Raw genomic sequence first — 25,427 nt, forward strand, 5'->3', positions numbered from 1 at the left:
AGGAAAACATTTTTCACACAGAGAGTGGTGAATCGCTGGAATTCTCTGCCGCAGAAGGTAGTTGAGGCCAGTTCATTGGCTATATTTATGAGGGAGTTAGATGTGGCCCTTGTGGCTAAAGGGATCAGGGGGTATGGAGAGAAGGCAAGGATGGGATACTGAGTTGGATGATCAGCCATGATCATATTGAATGGCGAATGGTGCAGGCTCGAAGGGCCGAATGGCCTACTCCTGCATCTATTTTCTATGTTTCTATGTAACGTTTCGGGCCGAAACCCTTCTTCAGAAAATATGAAAATATAAGTGTTTTGTTAGTGCAGACTCTATCCGTAGCCATGGGCAACACAGCCTCCACAAACCCAGCTTTAAAACCGCTCACTTCACCAGGACCTGGACGGGTTTTACGGAACACCAGACTTATGAAAGAATGATTATGATTATTATGATTATTATTATTGTCCGACCTGAGGCGAGTGAAGGCTTCTCACCTCGAGACGGCGGCTGTGGAGCCGGGTGGCGCGGTGCGCGCCGGGAGTTGTAGTGCGGCGGTGCGAGGGCGACGGGCGGGGCGGGGCGTCGGGGGCGCGGGCTGGGACTACAGCTCCCGGCAGCGCTTGCGGGCGGCGCCCGGCCAACGGTCGCGGCCAGCGCCATGTATAGGAGGAGAGGTAGAAGCCCGCGCTCTCTCCCGGTGCTGATGTGAGCGGCCATTGCGTCCCGTTCTCCTTCTGAAACTACCCTTCCCCTTGCCCCCCCCCCTCTCCCACCCACCCCTCCCTCAAAAAACAACAGCACACGACGTAATGGGAAAGTTGGAGGAGATCGTGCGCATCGCCAAGAAGATGGATAAGATGGTGTCGAAGAAGAACACGGTGGGTGATGGCGCCGGCGCCGGCTAGGGATGGCTCCTGGCCGCAGTGATGTCTACAGCACTAACCGGACAACCCGCTCTGGGGAAGGAAGGCTGACAGAACAGCGCATTAATATTGACTTTGTTAGGGATCAAAGGATGGTGCCACGCTTGCAGTGTAAATAAACCTTGGGTGGGAATGCCTATGGGCTGAATTTTAATGCTTATGGATTTATTGGAATGCAATCCAAGGAACCTTGCCTAGGACTGGAATGCCTCTGGACTGAATTATAAGTCTCAAGGGTGCTTATTTGTCATCTGAACTGGAACAATATATATATATTTTTTAACTTGCTGTAGGAGAAGCAACAGCGATACACATGCAGTACATTTTTGATTATTCTAAGTAAGCTAGATCATGGTACAAAAACCAAAGTACTTATGATCAACGACAGTGATGGCAATGGAGAGACAAAGAACTGCCGATTTTGGAATCTTGAAACAAAACACAAAGTGCTGGAGGAACTCTGCAGGTCAGTTCAGTTTGCTTTATTGTCAGTTCTGAACTGAACTGACCTGCTGAGTTCCTCCAGCACTTTGTGTTTTTCTCAAGATTCCAGCTACTGTAGTTCTTTGTGTCTCCATTGTCTTTCAGGCAGCATCCGTGGAGGGAATGGACATTTGAAGGATCATAACTTGAAATGCCATCTGTCCATTCCTTCCAAAGATGCTGCCTGACTCGATGAGTTCCTGCAGCACTTTGTGTTTTGCTTCAGCAGTACAAAGACTGTAGTGGTTCAGTAAGGTTGTGCATGGTGGTTCAAGAAACTGATGGTTAATTGGAATATGCTGCTCTTGAACCTGGCGATTCTTGTACTCGGGCTCTTTTACTTCTTTCCAACAATAGCAGCAAGAAAAGAATGCCAAGGCAGTGTGAGTCTTTGATGCTAGATGCTTCTCGGGGTAGTGCTTCATGTAAATCCTTTCAGTGGTGTGGAAATCGGTACCTGTCATGGACCGCGGCAAGGTTCATCACATTCTGCGACCTCCTCTGTTCTTGGGCGTTCCATTCCTGAACCAGGCCGCGATGCAACCAGTATGTTCTCCACCATGCATACGGTTGCAGAAATTTGAGGAAGTATTTGGCGTCATACTGAATCTCCTCAAACTTCTGAGGAAGCAGAGACATCAGTGAGCTTTTTTTGCAATTATGTCAATGTATCGGGTACACCACAGGTAATTAGAGATGTGTGTGTCTTGTAACTTGAAGCAGTTGATTCTCCACCACCTCTGCGCATCTGCATTAAATATATGGCTCTAATTATTAAAAACTATGCAAACAGAACTTTTAGATTTATTTTCAACTTTAATTTTTTGTCGTGATCATTAAACCCTTGCCAAAGATGAGCATTGTAGAAAATGGTGCATATTGTTCTCCGCTGCAGACATCACAGTGTAAACAGGCTTGGGAATTTGTTGTGGGTTTCAGTTTTATTTTAAAAATATGCTGTTTGACCTTTCCCTTTTCTGTAAGAGGGCATTTAACTATATTTGGTTGAATATTTAAAGATGAATATTGTAGACTTTGTTCCAATATCAATTTAAAAAGAGCCTTTGCTTAGATGCATTGTAACCTATTGGTTTGCTGAGCATTAAACGAAACAATGAAATGTTCCTGTAGTATCCAAAGGGAATGAAGGCCACCAACAATACGCTGAAACAACATTGCCTTCTGTACCACTGAATCTCAGTCCCAGGGTTAATGTTGTAAACTCGTGTAGGAAAGACAAAGCCTGATTAACTTGAGAATGTGGATGAAGGAATGCTTGTGGTATATGTATTAAAAAATCCCCAAACAACTGATGCTGTATGCATGTCAATCTTTTGAATTTAATAATAAGATGGGAGCTCGTCAGTATATATGGATGTCCATAGGTCATGCATTCATAACACATTCATGGTCTGAGTAGCTTTTGAGGTGCTAGTCACAGACACTACAGTTTGTATTATTAAATACTTTTGGGATATGTTTTTCTGCTTAGACTTGACTATCTGCAGCACTGCAACTTTTCTGCCAGCAATAGATTATAACTGGGCTACTAAAAGCTGAGAGAAGACTGACTGCTTTGTCTTTCCAGCATTTTCAGTTCTTAGTTATTATCAGTACTTTTAATTGTTTCTTATTTTATGATTGTAATTTATGGGGAAATTACATCCTTTCTATTAGTAAAGAGTGTGATTCTACAAAAACTTTTGGTTTATACCACTTCAACTAATACCATGTTTCTCTATTAATTCTGCAGAATGGTGCTATCGATTTATTGAAGGAGCTTAAAAGCATACCAATGACTTTGGATCTTTTGCAGGTAAATAAAAAAATAAATAGTAGGAGTCGGTCACTTTCAATATTGAGTTTGCTTTACAATTTCATAAGATCTCAGCTGATCTTCTGCCCTCTATTGACTCCTCACTTCATTCAAATCAAATCCATGGGTACCTAGCTACGCCTTTTCACCGGTTACTTGGAACGATCCCTGTTCCAAACCTCTGGAGAACTTCTGGTTCTCGCTTCACTGTAACATTTACTGCATTGGTGCTGCTTCCTGCACCCCTGCAGAACTCATCAATTCCAACCCCTTTGCCACTATCTTTCACCTTGATCTCAAATTCACATGGACTATTTCTTACCTCCACAGATGTAACTTGACCTGCCGAGTTCCTCTAGCAGATTGTTTGTTTCTACCTTGTATACCATTTCCCTGTCATATCTCCAGTTTCCTCGATAACAGTTAAATAAAGAGAATAACCCTCACCTTGTACCTGTTCCCAGTTTAGACTCTCCAGGCAGAAGAGTCTACATGGTCCAAGGACTGTACTGCTCCTACAAAGGTTGTCATGTAGCACAATCCATTAAACCTTGCATCATTTACATCACAAGCATCAATGCAATGCCACTAGTGATTTGACTTAATCTAGTGTGGATTTCTACCAAATCCAGAGTACATAAAATCAATAAGCTTTGACTCGCTGCTGTAGAAATATTCTGCTGCTCAAAGCTGGTCTACTTAAATTATGAATGTTTGTATTAGATTAATCCTGTAAAGCCTCTTCAGAATCTTGTATGCTTCATGAAAAATCCTCCTGTTCTATTCTTGGAGTATCTGTCTATTTTGCTTGATCTTTCCTCGTAGGATAAAATTAATGTCTGGTATCCATCTCTAATGCAGTTCCACCTCAAAGGCCAATGCATCAATTATGGGGTTTGAACCTCGCAGTATTCCAGGTGAAGTCTTTTCAAAATCCAGTCCCATAGCAGTGAAACTTTCTAACTTTCCAGCATACTTGCAACAACTTACAACTTTGCTAATTATTTGCATATATCCAAAACACAATTAGCCAAATTTTTACTAATATTGCACATTAAAATGTTTTTGTTCTTGCTCGATCTGTTAATTTTTTTGCTTCTCTATGTTGTCTGTACTGTTTCATCTTCATAGCTGCTTTTCCCACGACCAATATATTATCTATAACCTTATACATTATACTTGTACCTTGTTCTAAGTCATAATGTTCATCACAGATGACCAAGCTGCCTTTCCAATAATGTTAGCCCAAGTAGGATCTGCCTACCAACCTAACAATTTTCCCTATTAATCCAGCCCTTTGGGCCATTTTGTTTATTAAACAATCTTTTGTATAGGGCAATGTCAGATATTTCTCAAAATAAAAATAACTTTTCTATTCAAGGAGAATAGATTTTTTTTCATAATCTACAAGTGTTAAGATTGCAGGAGGAGTTTATGCTAAAATGTTTCTTTCATTAAGATGCCGCCTAACCTTAGCTTAGAGTTACCAGCACTTTGTCTATTTTTGTTTAATTAATGGAACTTTAAACAAGAAAAAATGCTATTGATTAATATCTACTCATCCTTCTAGTCCACACGGGTGGGGATGTCTGTGAATGCTGTTAGAAAACAAAGCACAGATGAAGAAGTCACAACACTTGCCAAATCACTCATCAAATCATGGAAAAAACTATTAGGTAATGTTGAGTGCTCTAATCAAAGATAGTATGCCCTAACAATGTACATTTAAACCAACAAAGATAAGTAAGCATATTTGTTGTGTGCAGTATATGATCCCGATGGATTTATTTTTAATATGTGCATGATTGAATGACAGTAAATGTTACAGGAATTTCAGTTGTAAAATTAACTTTTTATCTTAATTAAAATGAAAAATATTCTGGAAAAAGGGAAATAATTCTAGCTTAGTGATCGTAAAATGCAAATAATAATTGGGTAAGACTAACAACTAACTAGGCCATTTTGTGTTCCGTTTATTGTTTGTTTTCAAGACCTGTGATCCTGTTGGACGAATCTTTTTGTCCTCCGCTTGCCACTGTGTACTTTTTGTACTGCCATTCTAATTTGGTTCTTATCTTTTAAAACAATGCAGGATTTTATTACATTTAATGTTGAATTTGTATATTTGCAGTTGTAAATTAAATTCAACATTTAACTTGAATCATGCAATATATAGTTCCAATCAGGACCGATTTTCTGCACATGTAGCAGCATAATAATTAAGTATGAGAGTCATCCTATTTATGAATCATTGTACAGTGTTAAGTATTTGTCGTGATGAGCACGATGTTACATTACTCAAAATATTAAATTACCTGTGTGTGTGCATATCAGTTTAGGTTCTAATGGTTAGTTTTATATTCTAAAGATATTTTTAGCAACAGTTAATATTGTGCTTAAATCTTTTTGTGTTGCCATTTATTATATTTTTATTGGTGCATTTTATTAACATTTAATATGAAACTAGTTCATGTTAATACTTTCTGGTATATTTTACCAGTATTACTTTGTGAAAGGTTTGACTGAACAATGAATTGTATAAAATTTTGATTACCTTCTAAATTATTTAGAAAATGCACCATCTTTTTTTTAAAAAAGTTATTAATTTGCACCATTTATTGTACTACTAATTCTAATTTCAATCCCTGGATTCTGAGTTTGCTGATTTAAAAAAAAAAATTAAGGATGCATAATTAATTTCGGTATTTCCAGTTTAAGGAGGGGATAATTTGCCCAGGGTTCCACCTCCTGATTGCTAACTATTTACTGTCTGTTGGAAAATTTGTGGTGGATATTTGGCATGGAGAGAATCAGTTTGGCTGTGATAATCTTGGATTAACAGCATTCAAACTCCTGTCCAGTCTCCAACGCAAACAGTGACCACACGAGTAAAGCTTTGGCAACTGCTGCTGCTTGTACCTCAGTAAAAGTTGAAGGCCTTCAAGTGAGGATGAGTGATAAGTAAATCACAAGGGGGTGAGATTACTGTTAAAGATTTGCACTGCATGCTGCTTAAAAGTTGGATCCATTTTTTTTGTTTTGTTTTATTTTGTGGGAAGGCATGAAGTTTCCTTGGGCTGATTTCTGACATTGTCGAACTACAGCAGCTGTGTGATGCTTGTCATGGATAGAGCTGGTGAGGCAAACCTTGCTTCCAAAAATGGCGTCTTGAAAATCTCCAGACCATTCCCAGTGGCACTCATCAGCAAACTCAGGTGAAATGTTAAAATAAAGCACTTGCATCATTTTTAAACCACCACTGGATTGAAGAGGTCCAGAAGTCAAGAGCAGGTCAAAACTGCTAAAAGATAGTTGCAGTGAAAATAAGTTGTGTTTAGGTTTTTTGTGAATTTAATGTTTAAGTTAACTCTCTTTTAAAAGTCCTCTGGTAACAATAATATATAAGTTGGTAGGATGGTTAGGCATGTTTGCTTGAATTGTAACATATTTTACAACTGGTGTTTTATGCCAGTTGGTTCAAGAAACAAAACAGTCCACAAGAGGTTTGGGCAGGTGGATAGCATAAATAATTTGAATTAGATGCAACATGGAATATCAGGCTCGGGCTTTTGGAGATCGAGGCTCTTTTCCCCACTCCCCTTCCCTTGGAGTTATCAACTCCCAGTTTCCTAGATTGATTATTTTATAGATAAAGGGATCAAATTAATTGTGCTGATTTCTAAAGCAGTTGGATTTGCTTGGAGCTTGATTATTTGAGGTGGCAAAGTGGTACAGTGGGTAGATCAGCCATATCACAGCTTCAGTAAATCAGGTTCTATTCTGACCCCTGGTGCTGTTTGTGTGGAGTTTGTATGTTCTCTTTTTTTACTACGTGGCCTCCCACTGGGTATTCCCACACGTCAAAGATGTGCAGAAAGGCCAACTGAGTGCTTTCAGTTACCTGCTTTAGAGGTGAGTGGTAGGAGAATTAGAGTGTGTGGGAAGGCAATAATGGGCAGCGAGAATAGATTAAAGGAAACAAGATCCTTAAAATTGGACTGAAGTAGCATTGTTATTTATGGTGCAGCAACTCTGGGCCGGATTAAATGCCAAGCCATAGATGTTGTCATCCCTATCATTCCACTTTGTTTTGCTATTACTTTTGATAAGACATTCTATTTGCTTCTCGATTATGCTTGCCAAATCTGTTTTGCAAGATATAATGCAAATCTGTCATTTCAAGCATTATATGTTCTATAAAGTGTGTGCAATAATTACTGTAACTTAACCATTAATTACAGTGTGATTTTATACTTCCTCTTCTTGTGCATCATGTTGGTTTTAGTGTATCTGATTTACACTTAGTTCTTCTCCTATTTGTTTTACAATCCTCCCTCCATTTATTCATTCAGTTCTGATCGCATGGTTACATAGCTTTGTTGATCTGTTCACTTCCAGCAACTTAATGGACACATTGAGCTGGAGAGTGCAGGATGTCTAAATTAAAGCATAAATCAGATACCACAAGAATGCCCTGTTGTAGCAAAATCTGGGCTGGTACTTCATCATAGTAAACATCCTGATATTGGAGCCTTTTATTAAATGCCTTAAAGAAAGGAGGGAGAGAGAAAACAGGGAATTATAGACCAATTAGCCTGACATTGGTGGTGGGGAAGATGCTGGAGTCAATTATAAAAGATGAAATAGCGGCACATTTAGATAGCAGTAAGAGGATCGGACTGTCAACATGGAATTACGTAAGGGAAATCATGCTTGACTAATCTTCTGGAATTTTTAGAGGATGAAACTAGGAAAATGGACAAGGGATGTAGTGTACCTGCACTTTCAGAAAGCCTTTGATAAGGTCCCACATAGGAGATTAGTGGGCAGAATTAGAACACATGGTATTGGGGATAGGGTACTGACATGGATAGAAAATTGGTTGGCAGACAGGAAACAAAGAGTAGGGATTAACGGGTCCCTTTCAGAATGGCAGGCAGTGACTAGTGGGGTACCGCAGCTATTTACAATATAGATCAATGATTTCGATTAAGGGATTAAAAGTAACATTAGCAAATTTGCAGATGACACAAAGCTGGGTGGCAGTGTGAACTGTGAGGAGGATGCTATGAGGATGCAGGGTGACTTGGCCAGGTTGGGTGAGTGGTAAGATGCATGGCATATGCAGTTTAATGGGGATAAATGTGAGGTTATCCACTTTGGTGGCAAGAACGGGAAGGCAGATTATTATCTGAATGGTGTCAAGTTAGGAAGTACAACGAGATCTGGGTGTCCCATGCAGGTATAGCAGGCAGTGAAGAAAGCTAATGGCATGTTGGCCTTCATAACAAGAGGAGTTGAGTATAGGAGCAAAGAGGTCCTTCTGCAGTTGTACAGAGCCCTGGTGAGACCACACCTGGTGTATTGTGTGCAGTTTTGGTCTCCAAATTTGAGGAAGGACCTTCTTGCTATTGAGGGAGTGCAGCGTAGGTTCACGAGGTTAATTCCCGGGATGGCTGGACTGTCAAATGTTGAAAGAATGGAGCGACTGGGCTTGTATACACTGGATACACCTTCTTGTATATGGCGTGCACAGCCTAAAGTTGTAGAAAAACTTGTTCTATTTGATCTTATTTGTTTGTGCACCCCAGGTTGTTTGCATTCGTCGAAACAGGGCGGACCACGTGAAGGTTGCAATCTCCCACCTCACTGAATACACCAATTTAGAAGGATGGGAGGGGATCTTATTGAAACATAAAGATTATTAAGGGATCGAACACGCTAGAGGCAGGAAACATGTTCCCGATGTTGGGGGAGTCCAGAACCAGGGACAACAGTTTAAGAATAAGTGGTAGGCTATTTAGAACGGAGATGAGGAAAAACGTTTTCACCCAGAGAGTTATGAATCTGCGGAGTTTGTTGCCTCAGAAGGCAGTGGAGGCCAATTCTCTGGATGCTTTCAAGAGAGGGTTAGATAGAGCTCTTAAAGATAGCGGAGGTCAAGGGATAAGGGGAGAAGGCAGGAACGGGGTACTGATTAGGGGTGATCAGCCATGATCACAGTGAATGGCTCGAACGGCCGAATGGCCTACTCTTGCACCTATCATCTATTGTCTATATAAGATATTAAAATTGCATAGTATCCCTGTACTGATTACTAAGTTAGCTTGGATTGTAACCAATTTGAGACCCTTTAATTTTACAGAAAATTAGTTAACAGTCAATATTGATTTTATTGTTATGGTAAGCTACACCTTAATGATATAAATAATATTGAGGAATATCACTAAGGTTTGTTACTTAATATAGTTTAGAACAGAACGAGAGCTGCTATTGAAGCAAATAAAATTACATATTTGATGCTTGACATGCATCAATTAGCTTGATGTAAAGTTAGAAACTGCTAACACTTAATTAAATAATTAGTTGTGGGGAGATAAATATGACAGGCTGTTCAGAAGAAATAATAGATAAATACCTGTAAATTCAAATTGCATAAAAGCCATAAAGTAATGTGTCTCACTGGCGGGTACTTTATTCTGTTCTCTCTTTAAATTGTCTTTTGACTTTATTTCATTTCTAGAGAAGAGTACATGGCCTGGACCTTGCTGGTAAATGTTGATTGTTCCAAACAGCACCGATGGCATTCAGTTAGCATAAATGCAGGAGCTCTGCACAAGTGCAGGCAAAGGTGGAAGTTGCACAACAGGGCAGAATACTGCAAGTCTCCAATTCTACACCAAGTTAGACATGGTGCTGAATCCTCACCGCTTTAATTTCCATGGGGTTTAGAAAGCTGAGGCAAAGTAGGGCTTGGAGGTATTGTCTTTATAACTGTGAACATTTTCAATATTCAGCTTTTTTAATAGCTCAAAACACTGATCGCTTTTTCAGGTAGCAGATTTGCTTGTGGGGTTATGTCAATTGTCAAAGCTTCAATAGTTGGGTGGTATTGGGGGATGGTGTTGGGGCGGTGGCTCTAGCACACTGCTTTTGGGGCAACTGAGGTTTGTCTTCTGTATCTGGTCCAAGCAAATTCCCTTGTAAGGTGACTGCAGGTAGCAGTCTTGGGCAGCCAGCAAGCACCCTTCTATGCTATTATTATCTATCATTATGCAAATGCACCATATGCTAATCAGCCTGGCTTGCTAGATGTTTCTACATTTTCATCATTTGCAGTTGTGTGCCTTTTGGGAGCATTTGTTTTGCTAACTTTGCAGATAATTTGTTTAATTCTATCATGTGACAGACATTGATAGCTTCATAATTCCTGGGGGCTTTTGTGCAAAGTTAATGTTTGTTATTGCTAACATTGGGATGCCAGTGGGTGATATATATGTTGCTAGTATAAATAACGATTCTAATATTTTTGAACTTGGGTATATAGGGTGATCTTGGCCTTTTCGTGGAACTTCTTGCACTTATTTTGAAGTTGCAACATTGTTTTTCTTGCTTTGTATAGTACTTATAACCCTGGCCTTTAATGCAAGCTACTTATTATGAATGTCACAGACATGTAAAGCAAACAATAGCTTGATCTTAATTGTAAAAATATATAGGCATTTGGAATTGATACCTCGTCAATTAGAAACATATCAGTTGAGTGTAATCAAATATACAGATTCTAAACTGTAATGACGTTCCAAAGGGCATTGCTGTCAGCGTTGAAGTGTTTATCTCCAGCAGTTAAAATGCATGTTAGAAACATAGAAAATAGGTGCAGGAGTAGGCCATTCGGCCCTTCGAGCCTGCACCGCCATTCAATATGATCATGGCTGATCATCCAACTCAGTATCCTGTACCTGCCTTCTCTGCATACCCCCTGATCCCTTTAGCCACAAGGGCCACATCTAACTCCCTCTTAAATATAGCTAACGAACTGGCCTCAACTACCTTCTGTGGCAGAGAATTCCAGAGATTCACCATGAGATGAATAATTTGATTCCGTTGAAATGTCTTAAAATTTACAAAATGTCACTTAAGTTTTCCTGTTGAAATATCTTTAGCGACAAAATGTCACTAAAGATATTTCCATATTCATGTATTGAACTTGGGGAAAGGGCATGTTGCTTGCTAATAACTGAATCTGGGTCAGTTTATACAATAGGTAAGTCACTAAAACTGGATAACATGAATTAAGGGGGTCATTTGTGGTAAGCATGAGACTAGTTGGCGTACTTTAAAATTAAATCAAGTATTCATTTGCAAGAACTATCGACTTCTCAAGTTTAGTCATGCAATTTTGCTTGCAAAGCTCATGATTTTGATTTCTCTTTTGCTCAAAGCTGGTTTGTGTTTTTTGGGAAGTCTATGGGTTTGATTTGAGTATGACTTAAGTGACTTTAGAAGTTAAACATAATTTATCTGGTTGTTAATTGGACATGTAATAAAAATAGATATATAGCTGGCTGGCCAATTTTTAGATAGACAAAAATGCTGGAGAAACTCGGGTGAGGCAGCATCTATGGAGCGAAGGAAATAGGCAACGTTTCTGGTCGAAACCCTTCTTCAGACTGATGTGATGATGGGGGGGTGGGGAAGAAGAAAGGAAGAGGTGGAGCCAGTGGGCTGAGGGAGAGCTGAGAAGGAGAGGAGAAAGTAGGGACCACCTGAAATTAGAGAAGTCAATGTTCATACCACTGGGGTGCAAACTGCCCAAGCGAAATATGAGGTGCTGCTCCTCCAATTTACGGTGGTCCTCACTCTGGCCATGGAGGAGGCCCAGGACAGAAAGGTCGGATTCGGAATGGGAGAGGGAGTTGAAGTGCTGAGCCACCGGGAGATCAGGTTGATTATTGCGAACCGAGCGGAGGTGTTCGGCGAAGTGATCGCCAAGCCTACGCAGGTGCAGGTGAACCTCTGCCACACCTGGAAAGACTGTTTGGGTCCTTGAATGGAGTCAAGGGGGGAGGTAAAGCGACAAGTATAGCATTTCTTGCGGTTGCAAGGGAAAGTGCCCGGAGAGGGGTTGGTTTGGGTGGGAAGGGACAAATTGACCAGTGAGTTCCGGAGGGAGCGGTCTCTGCGGAAAGCAGACGGGAGGAGATGGGAAGATGTGGCAAGTGATGGGATCACGTTGGAGGTGGCGAAAATGTCAGAGAATTATTTGTTGTATGTGACGGCTGGTAGGGTGGAAGTTGCAAGGGAAAGTGCCCGGAGAGGGTTGCAAGGGAAAGTTTAGATAAATGCCTTTCCCAATAATTTTTAATAAATCTTTACAAATAAAATTATTTTTGTATATTAATGGGTAGTATATATCAGTGAATACTGTATCGTGTCTTTTGATTTTTGTAATCTTTCAACTAGAAAAAGCATTTGATTTTTTGATATATATGGTATGATAATTTAAAGTTCAGGATTAGTCATTACAGTAAAGAGTCCAGTAATTAATGTTTTCTGAAATCAATGCTTTGCAGATGGCCCAGCAGGAGACAAAGAGGCTGAGGATAAGAAAAAAGAATGTTCAACTTCCTCCAAAAACAGTTCAGATTCCACAGAGCAAAGGTCATTGCAGACATTTATTTAAAAAAATCCTTCAATGCACTAATTCCATTAAATTAAATAATTGCTTATTTATTCCTCTATGGTCTCCATATGGTTAATTTCTCTTCCTTGGAACATAACTAACTGGCCAGTTGTCAATTGATGTTGCCCCCATGTTCTGGCATTTCACTGCCTCACCAAAATAAGCGTGCTTGCCTCTGTACCCCACAATTTGAGATTTGTAATAGAAAATTGGTTAAAGTGGACATTGTCAGCTTTTAATAAAGGCAATTTTTATACATTTTGGTTTCACCATTTAGAAAAAATTACAACAGTGTTTATACATAGTCCCCCCATTTCATGGCACCATAATGTTTGGGACACATGGCTTCACAGGTGTTTGTAATTGCTCAGGTGCGTTTAATTGCCTCCTTCATGCAGGTATAAGAGAGCTCTCAGCACCTAGTCGTTCCTCCAATCTTTCCATCACCTTTGGAAACTTTTATTGCTGTTTATCAACATGAGGACCAATGTTTTGCCAATGAAAGTCAAAGAAGCCAATATGAGACTGAAAAACAAGAATAAAACTGTTACAGACATCAGCCAATCTTTAGGCTTACCAAAATCAACTGTTTGGAACATGATTAAGAAGAAAGAGAGCACTGGTGAGCTTATTAATCGCAAACCGCAAAGGAAGACCTCCACAACTGATGACAGAAGAATAATAAAGAAAAATCCCCAAACCTGTCCGACGGATCAGAATCACTCTTAAGGAGTCAGGTGTGGATTTGTCAATGACCACTGTCAGCAGAAGACTTCATTAACAGAAATACAGAGGCTACACTGCAAGATGCAAACAACTGGTTAGCCGCAAAAATAGGATGGCCAGGTTACAGTTGGCTAAGAAGTACTTAAAAGAGCAATCACAGTTCTGGAAAAGGGTCTTGTGGACAGAAGAGACGAAGATTAACTTATATCAGAGTGATGGAAAGAGCAAAGTATGGAAGAGAGAAGGAACTGCCCAAAGTTCCAAAGCATACCACCTCATTGTGAAACACGGTGGTGGGGGTGTTATGGCCTGGGCATGTATGGCTGCTGAAGGTACTAGCTCACTTATCTTCATTGATGATACAACTGCTGATGGTAGTAGCATAATGAATTCTGAAGTGTATAGACACATCCTATCTGCTCTAGTTTAAACAAATGCCGCAAAACTCATTGGCTGGCAGTTCATTCTACAGCAAGACAAAGATCCCAAACATACTGCTAAAGCAACAGTTTTTCAAAGCTAAAAAATGGTCAATTCTTGAGTGACCAAGTCAATCACCCGATCTGAACCCAATTGAGCATGCCTTTTATATACTGTAGAGAAAACTGAAGGGGACCAGCCCCCAAAACAAGCATAAGCTAAAGATGGCTGCAAAACAGGCCTGGCAGAGCATCATCAGAGAAGACACCCAGCAACTGGTGATGCCCATGCATCGCAGACCTCTTTCGAGCAGTCATTGCATGCAAAGGATATGCAACAAAATACTAAGCATGACTGCTTTCATTTACATGACATTGTTGTGTCCCAAACATTATGGTGCTCTGAAATGGGGGGGGGGGACTATATATAAACACAGCTGTAATTTCTACATTATAAAACCAAAATGTATAAAAATGGCCTTTATTAAAATCTGACAATGTGCACTTTAACCACATATGATTTTTTTTCTATTACAAATCTCAAATTATGGAGCACAGAGGCATATAAATAAATGATGGGTCTTTGTCCCAAACATTATGGAGGTCACTGTATATACACACACTGAACTTTTTTTCCCTCTTGTTTGTTATATTGTGTACAGTATACCATGTTTACATATTCTGTTGTGCTGCTGCAAGTAAGAATTTCATTGTTCTATCTGGGACACATGACAATAAAACACTCTTGATGCCACACATCTTGACTGATTAACAGGCTGGCAGGTATCCGTTTCGGTTTGTGTGGGCCAGTCCATTTAACTTTGGGGAGAATGTGTGGAGGAGGAAAGGATTTAGATTTTCATTGTAATTCCACTGGAATTGTGATTTACAATTCATTGCCTAGATTGGCCCAAAATTCTTCAAATCTTAACCATATTCATTTACCATGCGAAAATAACGCACTGTGATTTAAATGTTAAATCGGCTTGAAGGCTGTTCATGAGCAGATCTTAAACTTTGAACTCAAATCTTAATTGATCTGGTATATTTGCGGTATAACATCCCAAAGAATGAAACCTTTGATTAAAAAAAAATATAGAACTATTGATTTGAATGGAAATAGTATAATAGTAGTATAATGTCTATCTCTTGTAGCTCCAGTAAGAGACCAGAACAAAGAACACCCATAACTCCAAAGATGACATCATTTCCACCTATTCCTGTTACCAGTGATACCGTCCGCAACAAATGTAGAGAGTTATTGTCAGCTGCTCTGCAAACAGACAGTGAGTAAAACTTGTTTAGGAAGGAACTGCAGATGCTGGAAAATCGAAGGTAGACATAAATGCTGGAGAAACTCAGCGGGTGAGGCAGCATCTATGGAGCGAAGGAAATAGACGACGTTTCGGGTCGAGACCCTTCTTCAGACTCAAGTAAAACTTGTAATAAGTGCTTAGAGGGACAATGTTCTATGATCAGATGAAATGTTGGCTCTCCAGCTAATGTTAGCTCACAGTAGCCTTTTTTGTTTATCACTCATGATTCATTTATTAAAAATATTACAAGAGCTCTTTGAAGCTACAAGTAGCAGGATTGATAGAGTCGATCTTTGAATATAGTATACAGCAAACCGTGGTTAATCTGTCATGAATGTGCATTGCCGGACTGGAGCCACAAGAGACGACAGATGCTGGAATCTTGAGTGAAAAACAAACTGCTCGAGGAACTCAGCAGGTCAGGCAGCATCTGGATGCAATTGGACAGGTGTTGTTTTAAGTCAGGATCTGTACGGAGTATTTGATGTTACTAATGTATGTTTTAAATTCCAAAAGTCATTCAGTTAGACCCATGGGATGAGAGTAACACATTAACATGGATAAAGTGTTGCTTGTTAGCCAATTTTTTTTATCCAGAGTGGAATTAATGCTGGAAACCTGTAAGTAACATTGAAGCTCGGCGATTAGTACAGGGGCTCTGTGTATTTCCATTATATATTTGTGACTAGATGAAGGGACCGAGTATAATGTATCCAGGGTTTGCTGATAATACTGTACATAATTTGAAAATAAGTCCATGCATAAAGTTTGCAAAAATATACTTAAACTGTACAAAACCTATAAATGTTGACAATAAACAGGATGCTGGGAATAGTCAGTAACTTTAAGGAGACAAATAGGATTAATGTTGATGATTTTTCAAAGGAACTGGGGAAAATGTTAGGCTCCAGAGAAGTTGGATGTTTGTGATGGAACAGAAGGCAAGAGAGTGAATAACAAAGGTGATAGAGCCATCTACAAGGGTGGTGAGTAACAACATGTATTATTTGGGGTAAAAAAAGATAGTGCTGGAATAAATCATCGGGTCAGGCAGCATTTTTGGAGAATGTGGATTGGCGACATTTTGGTTTGGGACCCTTGTTCAGACTAGAAGGGACTCTTCTGAAGACGTCCCAAAACGTCGCCTACCTACGTTCTCCACAGATGCTGGCTGACCCGCTGAGTTACTCCAGTACTTTCTTTTTTTTTGTCAACCAGCATCTGCAGTTCCTTGTGCCTATGTATATTATGGGGTGATTTAAATATGAGACGATTAATTAATTATTAACGTTACTGGAAGAACTGTGAAAGTTTTGAAAGGTGGGAACGAGAAAGAAGACTGGACATATAATCTGAGATTGCGGAAGGTTATTGGCCCTTGGAATAGTGTACAATGCTGTAGACAGGTTGAAGTAGGTAGGAGTGAGTTGGAGAGTTAAAGTGATGAACGCATTACTTTGGAAACATTATTTAATGAAACATTAAAGCCGAAAAAACAGTATAATCAAATTGTTAAATTAGAGGTTGACTTGGGCCGTGCATATGGAACAATGTAGATAGTGTATTTTTTTTAAAGTTCTGTGAAGGAAAAATGAGCCCATAATCTGGATGTAAGACCCTTTTGCACTAGTTAATCTCTTGTGTTATTTTATTTTCCTACTGAAATACATATATCTGGAGTATTCACTTTCTCAATTTGTGTTTTGATTACAGATGATTATGTTGCAATCGGAACTGACTGTGAACACATGGCAGCACAGATTGAAGAAAATATCCTTTTATGTTTCCCTCAGTCTCCCTGCAAAAAACATACAATTGTTCGCTTGGTGTTCAAATGGCAGACTTTCTGCAATAACACTCCAAGAGCCACAGTTCAGAACTGCCTCCGTACAACGGCATGCATTGGAACTTGATTGACAGTTTTATTGACTTTACTATTTTTTATTAGACAAATTTATTTTATATTTATGTTTATTATTGCCATGTGTTACGAGGTCCAGTGAATAGCTTTGTTTTGCATGCTGTCCAACCAAACCAGATAATACTATACATAGGTATACTCTGGAATTTAGAAGGATGAGAGGGGATCTTATTGAAACATATAAGATTATTAAGGGTTTGGACAAACGAGAGGCAGGAAACGTGTTCCCGATGTTGGGAGATTGCAGAACCAGTTTAAGAATAAGGGGCAAGCCATTTAGAACGGAGATGAGGAAACACTTTTTCACACAGAGTTGTGAGTCTGTGGAATTCTCTGCCTCTGAGGGCGGTGGAAACCGGTTCTCTAGATACTTTCAAGAGAGCTAGCTGGGGTCTTAAAGATAGCGGAGTCAGGGGATATGGGGAGAAGGCAGGAACGGGATACTGATTGTGAATGGTCAGCCATGATCACATTGAATGGCAGTGCTGGCTCGAAGGGCCGAATGGCCCACTCCTGCACCTATTGTCTAAATCAACCAAGTCAAACTTGACTACAATGGGTAGAGCAAAGGGGCGGCACGGTGGCACAGCCGTAGAGTTGCTGCCTTACAGCACCAGAGACCCGGGTACAATCCTGTCTACGAGTACTGTCTGTACGGTGTTAGAGGTGGATCAGACAGTACCCTAGCTTATGGAAGAACCCTTCAGAAGCCTGATAACAATGGGGAAGAAGCTGTTGCTGATGCTGGTGGTGCGCACTTTCAAACTTCTGTACCTTCTGCCTGAGTGGACCAGGGAGGAGGAGGAATAATTAGAGTGGGGCAAGTTGTAAATTATGTTTATATAATTGTAAATTGACAAAGTGAACGTTTTTAGCTGAAAATTGTTTTATATATATATATATTGTACTGTAGTAATGAGACTTCACTCTTCATAGATGTTGAGTGTTTAATACGTAATATCAACATTATATACTTGTGTTTTGTTGCAAGGAAATGTATCTTATTTTACAACAATCAATTGATAATCAACGTTGACCCAATAAAGATCTATGATGCTTATTGTGGTGACAGAGACCCGGGTTTGATCCTGACTACGGGTGCTGTCTGAATGCAGTTTGTATGTTCTCACCGTAACCTGCGTAGGTTTTCTTTGTTTTTTTTCCCCACAATCCAAAAACGTACAGGTTTGTAGGCTAATTGGCTTTATATAATTGTAAATTATCCTTAGTGTGTGTTGGATAGTGTTAGTGTGCGAGGGTCACTGGTCGGCGTGGACTTGGTGAGCCAAAGGGCCTGTTTCCACTCTATTTCTAAACTAAACTATAAAAGGTAGAGTTGGTGAAGTAAGCTTAAGCACGGTGGCGCAACGGTAGAGTTGCTGCCTCAGTGCCAGAGACCCGGGTGCGATCCCGACTACGGATGCTGTCTGTACGGAGTTTGTACGTTCCCCCCCCCCGTGACCGCGTGGGTTTTCTCTGCGATCTTTGGTTTCTTCCCACACTCCAAAGACGTACAGGCTTGTTGGTTAATTGGCTGGAGTTTGTATACTTGATATGTGTAAATTGACCCTAGTGTGTGTAGGCTTGTGTTATTGTGAGGGGATCGCTGGTCGGTGCAGACTCGGTGGGCCGAAGAGCCTGTTTCCGCGCTGTATCTAAACTAAACAAAGTATCCACATCATTTTTGAAGGAAGGGGCTGCGGTTAAGTGCTCACAATACTAATTCCCAGCCCTTATTGCTGTATTGTAGCTGATATTTGTAAGAGCAGGAAGGATGGTCACATGTGGTTTGCCTTTCAAACCAAAAATCACATGAGAATAAATGGCATTTGTCGGTTTGTCTGCCTAAGTTTTCCCCGTGTGCCACGTTCCTCGAGGTGAAGCGATTTACATTGGACTTGTATAAGTAGAGGTGCCAGTTTTTGATGATGATTCCTTAATTTACTCGATACTAGTCTTCCAAGAGATGAGCAACACAGACATGAAATACAAAAACCGCGTGAGAAGCAGGATAGCCAACTTAAAGGACACAAAGAACCCCAATTTAAGGAAAAATGTTCTGTGTGGGAATATTTCAGCAGAGCAGATTGCAAGGATGACAGCTGAGGTAAGTTTATATTATTGCTGCAATTGTTTAATTCATGAAACTTTATTTCCAAAGTAGAAAATATTTCCGGGCAGTGCCAGGAACTGTCATTAGTCCCAGCTTCATTTTATTTGCCGCAGAAAAGCTAAATTGACTGACGCACAGATTCAAATCAATAATATTATTCAATAAATTTTACTTTGCTAATATCAAGTATAATTATGGATTGTACTGTTTTGTGTATTTAACTTGCATTGTTAGAATAACAGGATGTTTCACGATTAAACCATAAGGAATCATCTGTCCACTAGGTGTTGCTGCTGCATTGTAAATTGTATACTATTATGAGTCTCTTATCTGGCATCTTGCTCATTGTTCGGGTAGCATCTCTGGAGTACATGGATAGGTGGCCTTTCAGGTCAGGTCCCTTCTTCAGACTGATTTGTAAAGCAGAAACTGCAGTTCCTTCTGTCTACAATTTATTGTGGTAGTTGTGCAGCAGAAACATCTCAAAAAGCTCCAAGCCAAACCTTCTGCATCTTTCCATCTTGTTATACTTTGAACAATTTTCACAAGTCAGAATTATCTGATTATCAACCTCTGCTATTTCTGTCTTATCTAACAAGATGCCAGTGCTATTTCATGTTGGGCTACAGACCTTTGGAGTTTTGCGTTGGAGTTGCCAGCCTCTTCAAAATAATTGCATGTGCACCAGGCAGTCAATAAGTCATCAGTTATCACGCACGAGAGAAGGTAAAGTGTTGCAGGACAGTAGTAGGTCTGGCTGGGTACTGAACCACAGTGAGTTATTGCTTGATGTACCTTTAACCAGTATTAGCTGAGCAGCTTGATGAAATGACAAGATTAGACTTGGTAGGTGTTTGTTCAGCTGTAAACTGTTAATGAAACTAGACATCTTTGGTAAGTTCTGTGTCCGATTTTAAGAACAAAAGCATCTTCTGGTATGTTATAGCTTGGAATTCTACATTTTTATATTGAAAGATTATTTTTAACTGGCTTCCTCAAAAAGGCAGCTAGCATCATCAGATGTAACCATCTACACCACCCTGGCCACGCTCTCATTTCACTCCTGCCATAGGGAAGAAGGTTCAGGAGCCTGAAAACTAACATCCCGGATTTGAGGCAGCTTTTTCCCTGCAACCATCCAGGCTATTAAACGCTACAAACTCTAAATACGCTCCAAACTACATAAACTTGGGGGCATTATTTATACGTGTGTTTATTATGGGTTTTATAAGAGTACTATATTTACATATCTGTTGTGCTGCTGTAAGAATTTATGTTCTGTTTTTGGGACATATGACAATAAAACAGTCTTGACTCTTCATTTGGAGCCACTGTTTTAAGAGAAAGCTATGAAATCCTTGAATTAGATTTTTATTGGACTTATTTGTTTTCCAATAAAAATAAAGGAAATGGCCAGTGATGAGTTGAGGGAGATTCGGAAGGCTTTAACCAATGAAGCTATCAGAGAGCATCAGATGGCCAGAACCAGCGGCAGCGAGACCGATTTATTTGTTTGCGGAAAGTGCAAGAAGAATAACTGCACATACACACAGGTAACAGTGCAAGAACCAATTAAATGAATGTGCTCTGGCGCATAGAGGGGCTTATTATATTGGCTTAAGTATTTCTGCCCATCTCATTTCAGTATCGTGTGCAAGCTTCGTTGATGTACATTAATAATAACTACCATTTTGTTTGTCTATCTCTAAACAAAACTGAACAGTTGAAAAACTTTTATTTGCACCCTATGAAATCATACTGTTCACAAATACAATCAAGTTAAATGCTAGTCCAGAATTAAAACAAAATCCTTCAAAATAAGTTGATATAATTAATATTTTGCTGAGTTACAATTCAGTTTTTGGCGGGTGGTAACTAATTTGACGTTGATAGTGTTATCACCCGAGAGAGTCGAAACGTTCCCCATTTATGGAAAAACCCGCTTTGTGATGTATAATCTCTCTCGTCATTCTCCAGGTCCAAACACGAAGTGCAGATGAACCTATGACAACGTTTGTCTTTTGCAATGAATGTGGCAATAGATGGAAGGTAGGTGTTCACTCCCAATTGTGCAGATTGTGTGGAATAGAACTTGTAACATTTCACAAGAGCTGGGTATCTGGCAGCCATACCAGGGCAGAACCCAAGTGTCACCTGCACTGAGTAAGCTTAGTGCAGCTTTGTGGATACAAAAATCAACCTGATGCAAACATTTTAAACAAAGTCAAAGCTCCTGTAATCCAATAATCTTTGTGGAACCCCCCTGAAAGAGTTTAATTTGGTCAAGTTTGGTTCATAAATTAAAAATGGAGATTTGTTGAAAAACCGAAAACGGTCAAATTAAAAAAAAGAATTTTCCCAGACTTTATTCTGCTGTGAAAATTCTCTTTTAAATGTGACTGCTTTCTGTTTTTCAGCAAATCTCCATGTTTAATTTACGAACCAAACTTGACCAAATGAAACTCTTTCATTCCCTCCTCTTCATCACAGTGTGATAACCTTCACAGTCCTCGGTATTTACACAACGGTCGTAAGCATTTATTGTTGACAATTAGACCAATGATCAACAGAAAGATGAAGCCATAATGTATCAGGGTACCCCAAATTCCACTGACCCAATTTTTACCCCCCCCACACCTGCAATGGGATTCTGTGTCTTTGGTGGTGGTGGAACATGCAGAAAATCAGTTAATCTGAAAATTATAGGGTCCCTCACAAGTCCCTCACTGCCGTTTGTCTCAAGCTCTAAATATTTGCTTGTCCCCTGATTAATTTGTATTTTATTCCATGTATTCCTGCCCACCCCCACCTGCTGCTATTACATTGTTCCACCTTTCACTTGATTATCGGGAAACCAAATGTGCTTTCATGAATTTCTATCACGTAAGCTTGGTAATGCCTCTACAATCCTGTCTTTGACATGTTTTGCCCTCAGTCCCACCCTCCCTGGTAATATCAATTTAATTGGGTGTATTGAAATTAAACTATTTAGAATTTCCTTACAAAGTTGAAATGATAGGAACTGTCCATATTTCAGAGATTTAAGTGGGTTGGGGATTTCCCACTTCCGAGTTATTTTGCTTGTTGCAACATGTCACACTTTGTTAAATGTGTAGAAAGGAGCTGCTGAATATCCCGCGGTCTAGGCATAAGCTTAGGGGCGACCGCGCCTTTGCGGTTGCAGCTCCTAGACTGGAACAGCATCCCCCTTCCCATCAGAACTGCCCCCTCCATCGACTCCTTTAAGTCAAGACTAAAAACTTATCTATACTCCCAAGCCTTTCCTGACGTCCACTGAGCGAGGGCTATATGTATGTAGTTTGTTTGTTTGTTTATACTATTCTTATAACAAATGTAAAGCACTTATTTTTTAAATGTGCTATATAAATAAATGTGACTTGACTTCACTTGCTGATGCTGGTTTACACTGAAGATAGACACAAAATGTTAGAGTAACTCAGGGGAACAGACAGCATCTCTGGAGAGAAGGAATGGGTGATGTTTCAGGTTGAGAAGAAGGGTCTCGACCCAAAACGTCACCCATTCCTTCTCTCCAGAGATGCTGCCTGTCCCGCTGAGATACTCCAGCATTTCGTGTCTACAATTAGTTAAATGTTGTCCAATGTCAGATGCCAAAGTCAATATTTAGGCTAAGGCCGCAATGTGGTCTTGACCAGGTGAAATCCAGGCTAAGCTAGTGAGCATGTTATTGGGCAATAAATGCTGCTGGATAGCAGTGGGGTTAATGCTTGTGCAACTTCAGTACTGCAGCAGGATGTTGTCCTGCCCCAGAGATGGTGCTGTATTCACAGGTGGTCTCTGAAGTTTAGTTTGTCATGTGTGACGAGGTACAGTGAAATGCTTTTTTTTGTGGGATATCCAGTCAGCAGAAAGACAACACATGTTTACAATCGAGCCATATACGGTGTTAAGGGAATAACGTTTAGTGCAAGGTAAAGCCAGCAAAATCCGATCAAGGATAGTCAGAGGGTCACCAAAGAGGTATACAGTGGTTCAGCACTGCTCTCTGGTTGTGGTAACATGATTCAGTTGTCTGATGAGAGCTAGGAAGAAACTGTCCCTGAATGACAGATGTAGTGCCACTTGTCCCTTTGCGACTGATGCCTGGCAGCTATCAAGTTTCAATGGCTGAATATCGGCTCCAACCAAGGCACTCAGTTGAGTGTAATAAAAGCATGATGGTGAAGAGTTAAACTCCATCTTACAAGAGATCTGCTTTGTACGCAAGGCTTAAAATATGTTTCTAATGCAGTAATTCTTAATTTATTATCAATTTTAATACATAAAGGACATCAAGTCAAGTCAACTTTATTTGTCACATACACATACAAGATGTGCAGTGAAATGAAAGTGGCAATGCCTGTGGATTGAGCAAAAACTACAGAACAGAAGAGAACAGAATCAGTATTTACATGTTAGAAAAAAAAACATTTTAAAAAGACACAACACAACAGTAAATGAGTCCCCGGTGAGATAGTCCTGTGGCCTATGGGGAAAAAGCTCCGTCTCATCCTTTCTGTTTTCACAGCATGACAGCGGAGGCGTTTGCCTGACCGTAGCAGCTGGAACAGTCCATTGCTGGGGTGGTAGGGATCCCCCATAATGTTGCTGGCTCTGAATCTGCACCTTCTGGTGTATAGGTCCTGCAGGGGGGCGAGTGTAGTTCCCATATTGCGTTCGGCTGAACGCACTACTCTCTGCAGAGCCTTCCTGTCCTGGGCGGAGCAGTTCCCAAACCAGATTGTGATGTTGCCGGACAAGATGCATTCTACAGCCCCAGAGTAGAAGCACTGAAGGATCCTCAGAGATACTCTGAATTTCCTCAGCTGTCTGAGGTTGTAAAGGCGCTGCCTTGCCTTACTCACCAGTGCGGCAGCGTGTGTTGTCCATGTCAGATCCTCTATGATGTGACATAATTGCCAGGGGAAATAATCTCACAATAATCTTCTCTTAGTTCTGTTAATAGATATTCGGAAGACCATGTTGAAGACACCTGGATCAGAAAATGAAAGTTCTGACTTTAAAGCATCATCATGTAAATTAAATTAATCATTTTGCTACATACATTGTTGTAAAGTAAACAATCTTTGATGCGACTACACTCCCTACAAACTGAGTATTCTAAAATTGTGCAGACACTAATTGAATAATTTTGTTAATTACACATTGTATGGTACAACAAGTTGCACTTCAGGTTTAGACTATATAATTTAATTTTTGATGATCTGCCTTTGTTAGCATCAGATGGATCTATTAGATCACTTTTTATTTAAAATGTGATGACGGTTCAAAGCAACTCAATTGCTTGCATATTTGTAAATTTCACAACTTCATTTTATATTTTCTCATTTTTTTCAAATATTGTAATATTCTCTGTAGAAAGTGTTTTAATTGCAAAAAAAAAAATCAGTGATTTCCTTCATTACCACAACTGCATTCCTAGTATTTGATGTTACTGTGAGACATGCAAGATTTGTATTGGTTGTGAAATGTACTTGGAAAAACTCACTAAAGATTTTTGGGTGTTAAATGTAATTGTTTTTAATTGCCGTAATCCATTTTAAATTCAAAAAAGCATATTAAATTTTCTTCTGTAATTTCCCACATGTCTTTTAAAACAAGCCAGTTGATTCCTATGTAAAAATGCAGGTTCTCGGTTCAAATGTTTAATTCTCCTAAAAAATATTTTCCCTGCAATTTTGCAGGTTAGAACTATTTCTTCTCAAACCTTTTGTTTACACGTATATGTCACCATTCTAAAATGTACAAGCTACAGTAAAATGATCTAGGCCAAGTGCAACAAATTTGTAGAAAATTGCACTTTAAACCAGGATATTGGTTCAGCTGATTAAGATTTTTAATATGCTATCTGTGTATGTCAATGTTTTTTTAAAGTTCCTGAGAAGCAACATTCTATAAAATTGGTACGTTGAAGTAGACTAATTGTGTTGGGTTCCTCCATTTTCACCATGTCTTCCAGTAATGAACCCAAGGCAGCAGTGCTGTTGGTTGGGAGAAGTATCCCTTTGATAATTACATAGTTGACATTAAAGGGCCTGTCCCATTTACGCGACATCATTTAGCGTCATGATGCGCATTACGCGCGCATGGTGACATAGGCAGTGGCGCACGCTACCCCCCCCCCGCGCCACAAAATCTTCGCGCGCCATCTGCGTGACGCGCAAATGACACCCAAGTGGGACAGGCCCTTAACTCAATTCACCAGTCA

General features: G+C 39.9%; 1 protein-coding gene across 2 annotated transcripts; it reads left to right on the plus strand.

Moving 5' to 3' along the window:
• The first annotated feature begins 625 nt into the window (after window positions 1-625).
• On the plus strand, window positions 626-25,137 carry LOC116986148 (transcription elongation factor A protein 1-like). 2 transcript variants are annotated; one of them, XM_033041346.1, is made up of 10 exons: window positions 626-872; window positions 3,154-3,216; window positions 4,787-4,892; window positions 12,573-12,660; window positions 14,983-15,113; window positions 16,857-16,913; window positions 19,017-19,171; window positions 20,584-20,730; window positions 21,155-21,226; window positions 24,153-25,137. In XM_033041346.1, exons 1-10 carry the CDS (start codon window positions 804-806, stop codon window positions 24,159-24,161), a joined length of 897 nt encoding a protein of 298 aa, XP_032897237.1. In that variant the 5' UTR covers window positions 626-803; the 3' UTR covers window positions 24,162-25,137. The 2 variants fall into 2 exon arrangements, with proteins under 2 accessions (XP_032897237.1, XP_032897238.1); XM_033041347.1 differs by lacking the exon at window positions 626-872 and adding an exon at window positions 900-1,383.
• Window positions 25,138-25,427: the final 290 nt, after the last annotated feature.

The sequence above is a fragment of the Amblyraja radiata genome, chromosome 23, assembly GCF_010909765.2.
Source record: "Amblyraja radiata isolate CabotCenter1 chromosome 23, sAmbRad1.1.pri, whole genome shotgun sequence".
NCBI classification, from domain to species: domain Eukaryota; kingdom Metazoa; phylum Chordata; class Chondrichthyes; order Rajiformes; family Rajidae; genus Amblyraja; species Amblyraja radiata.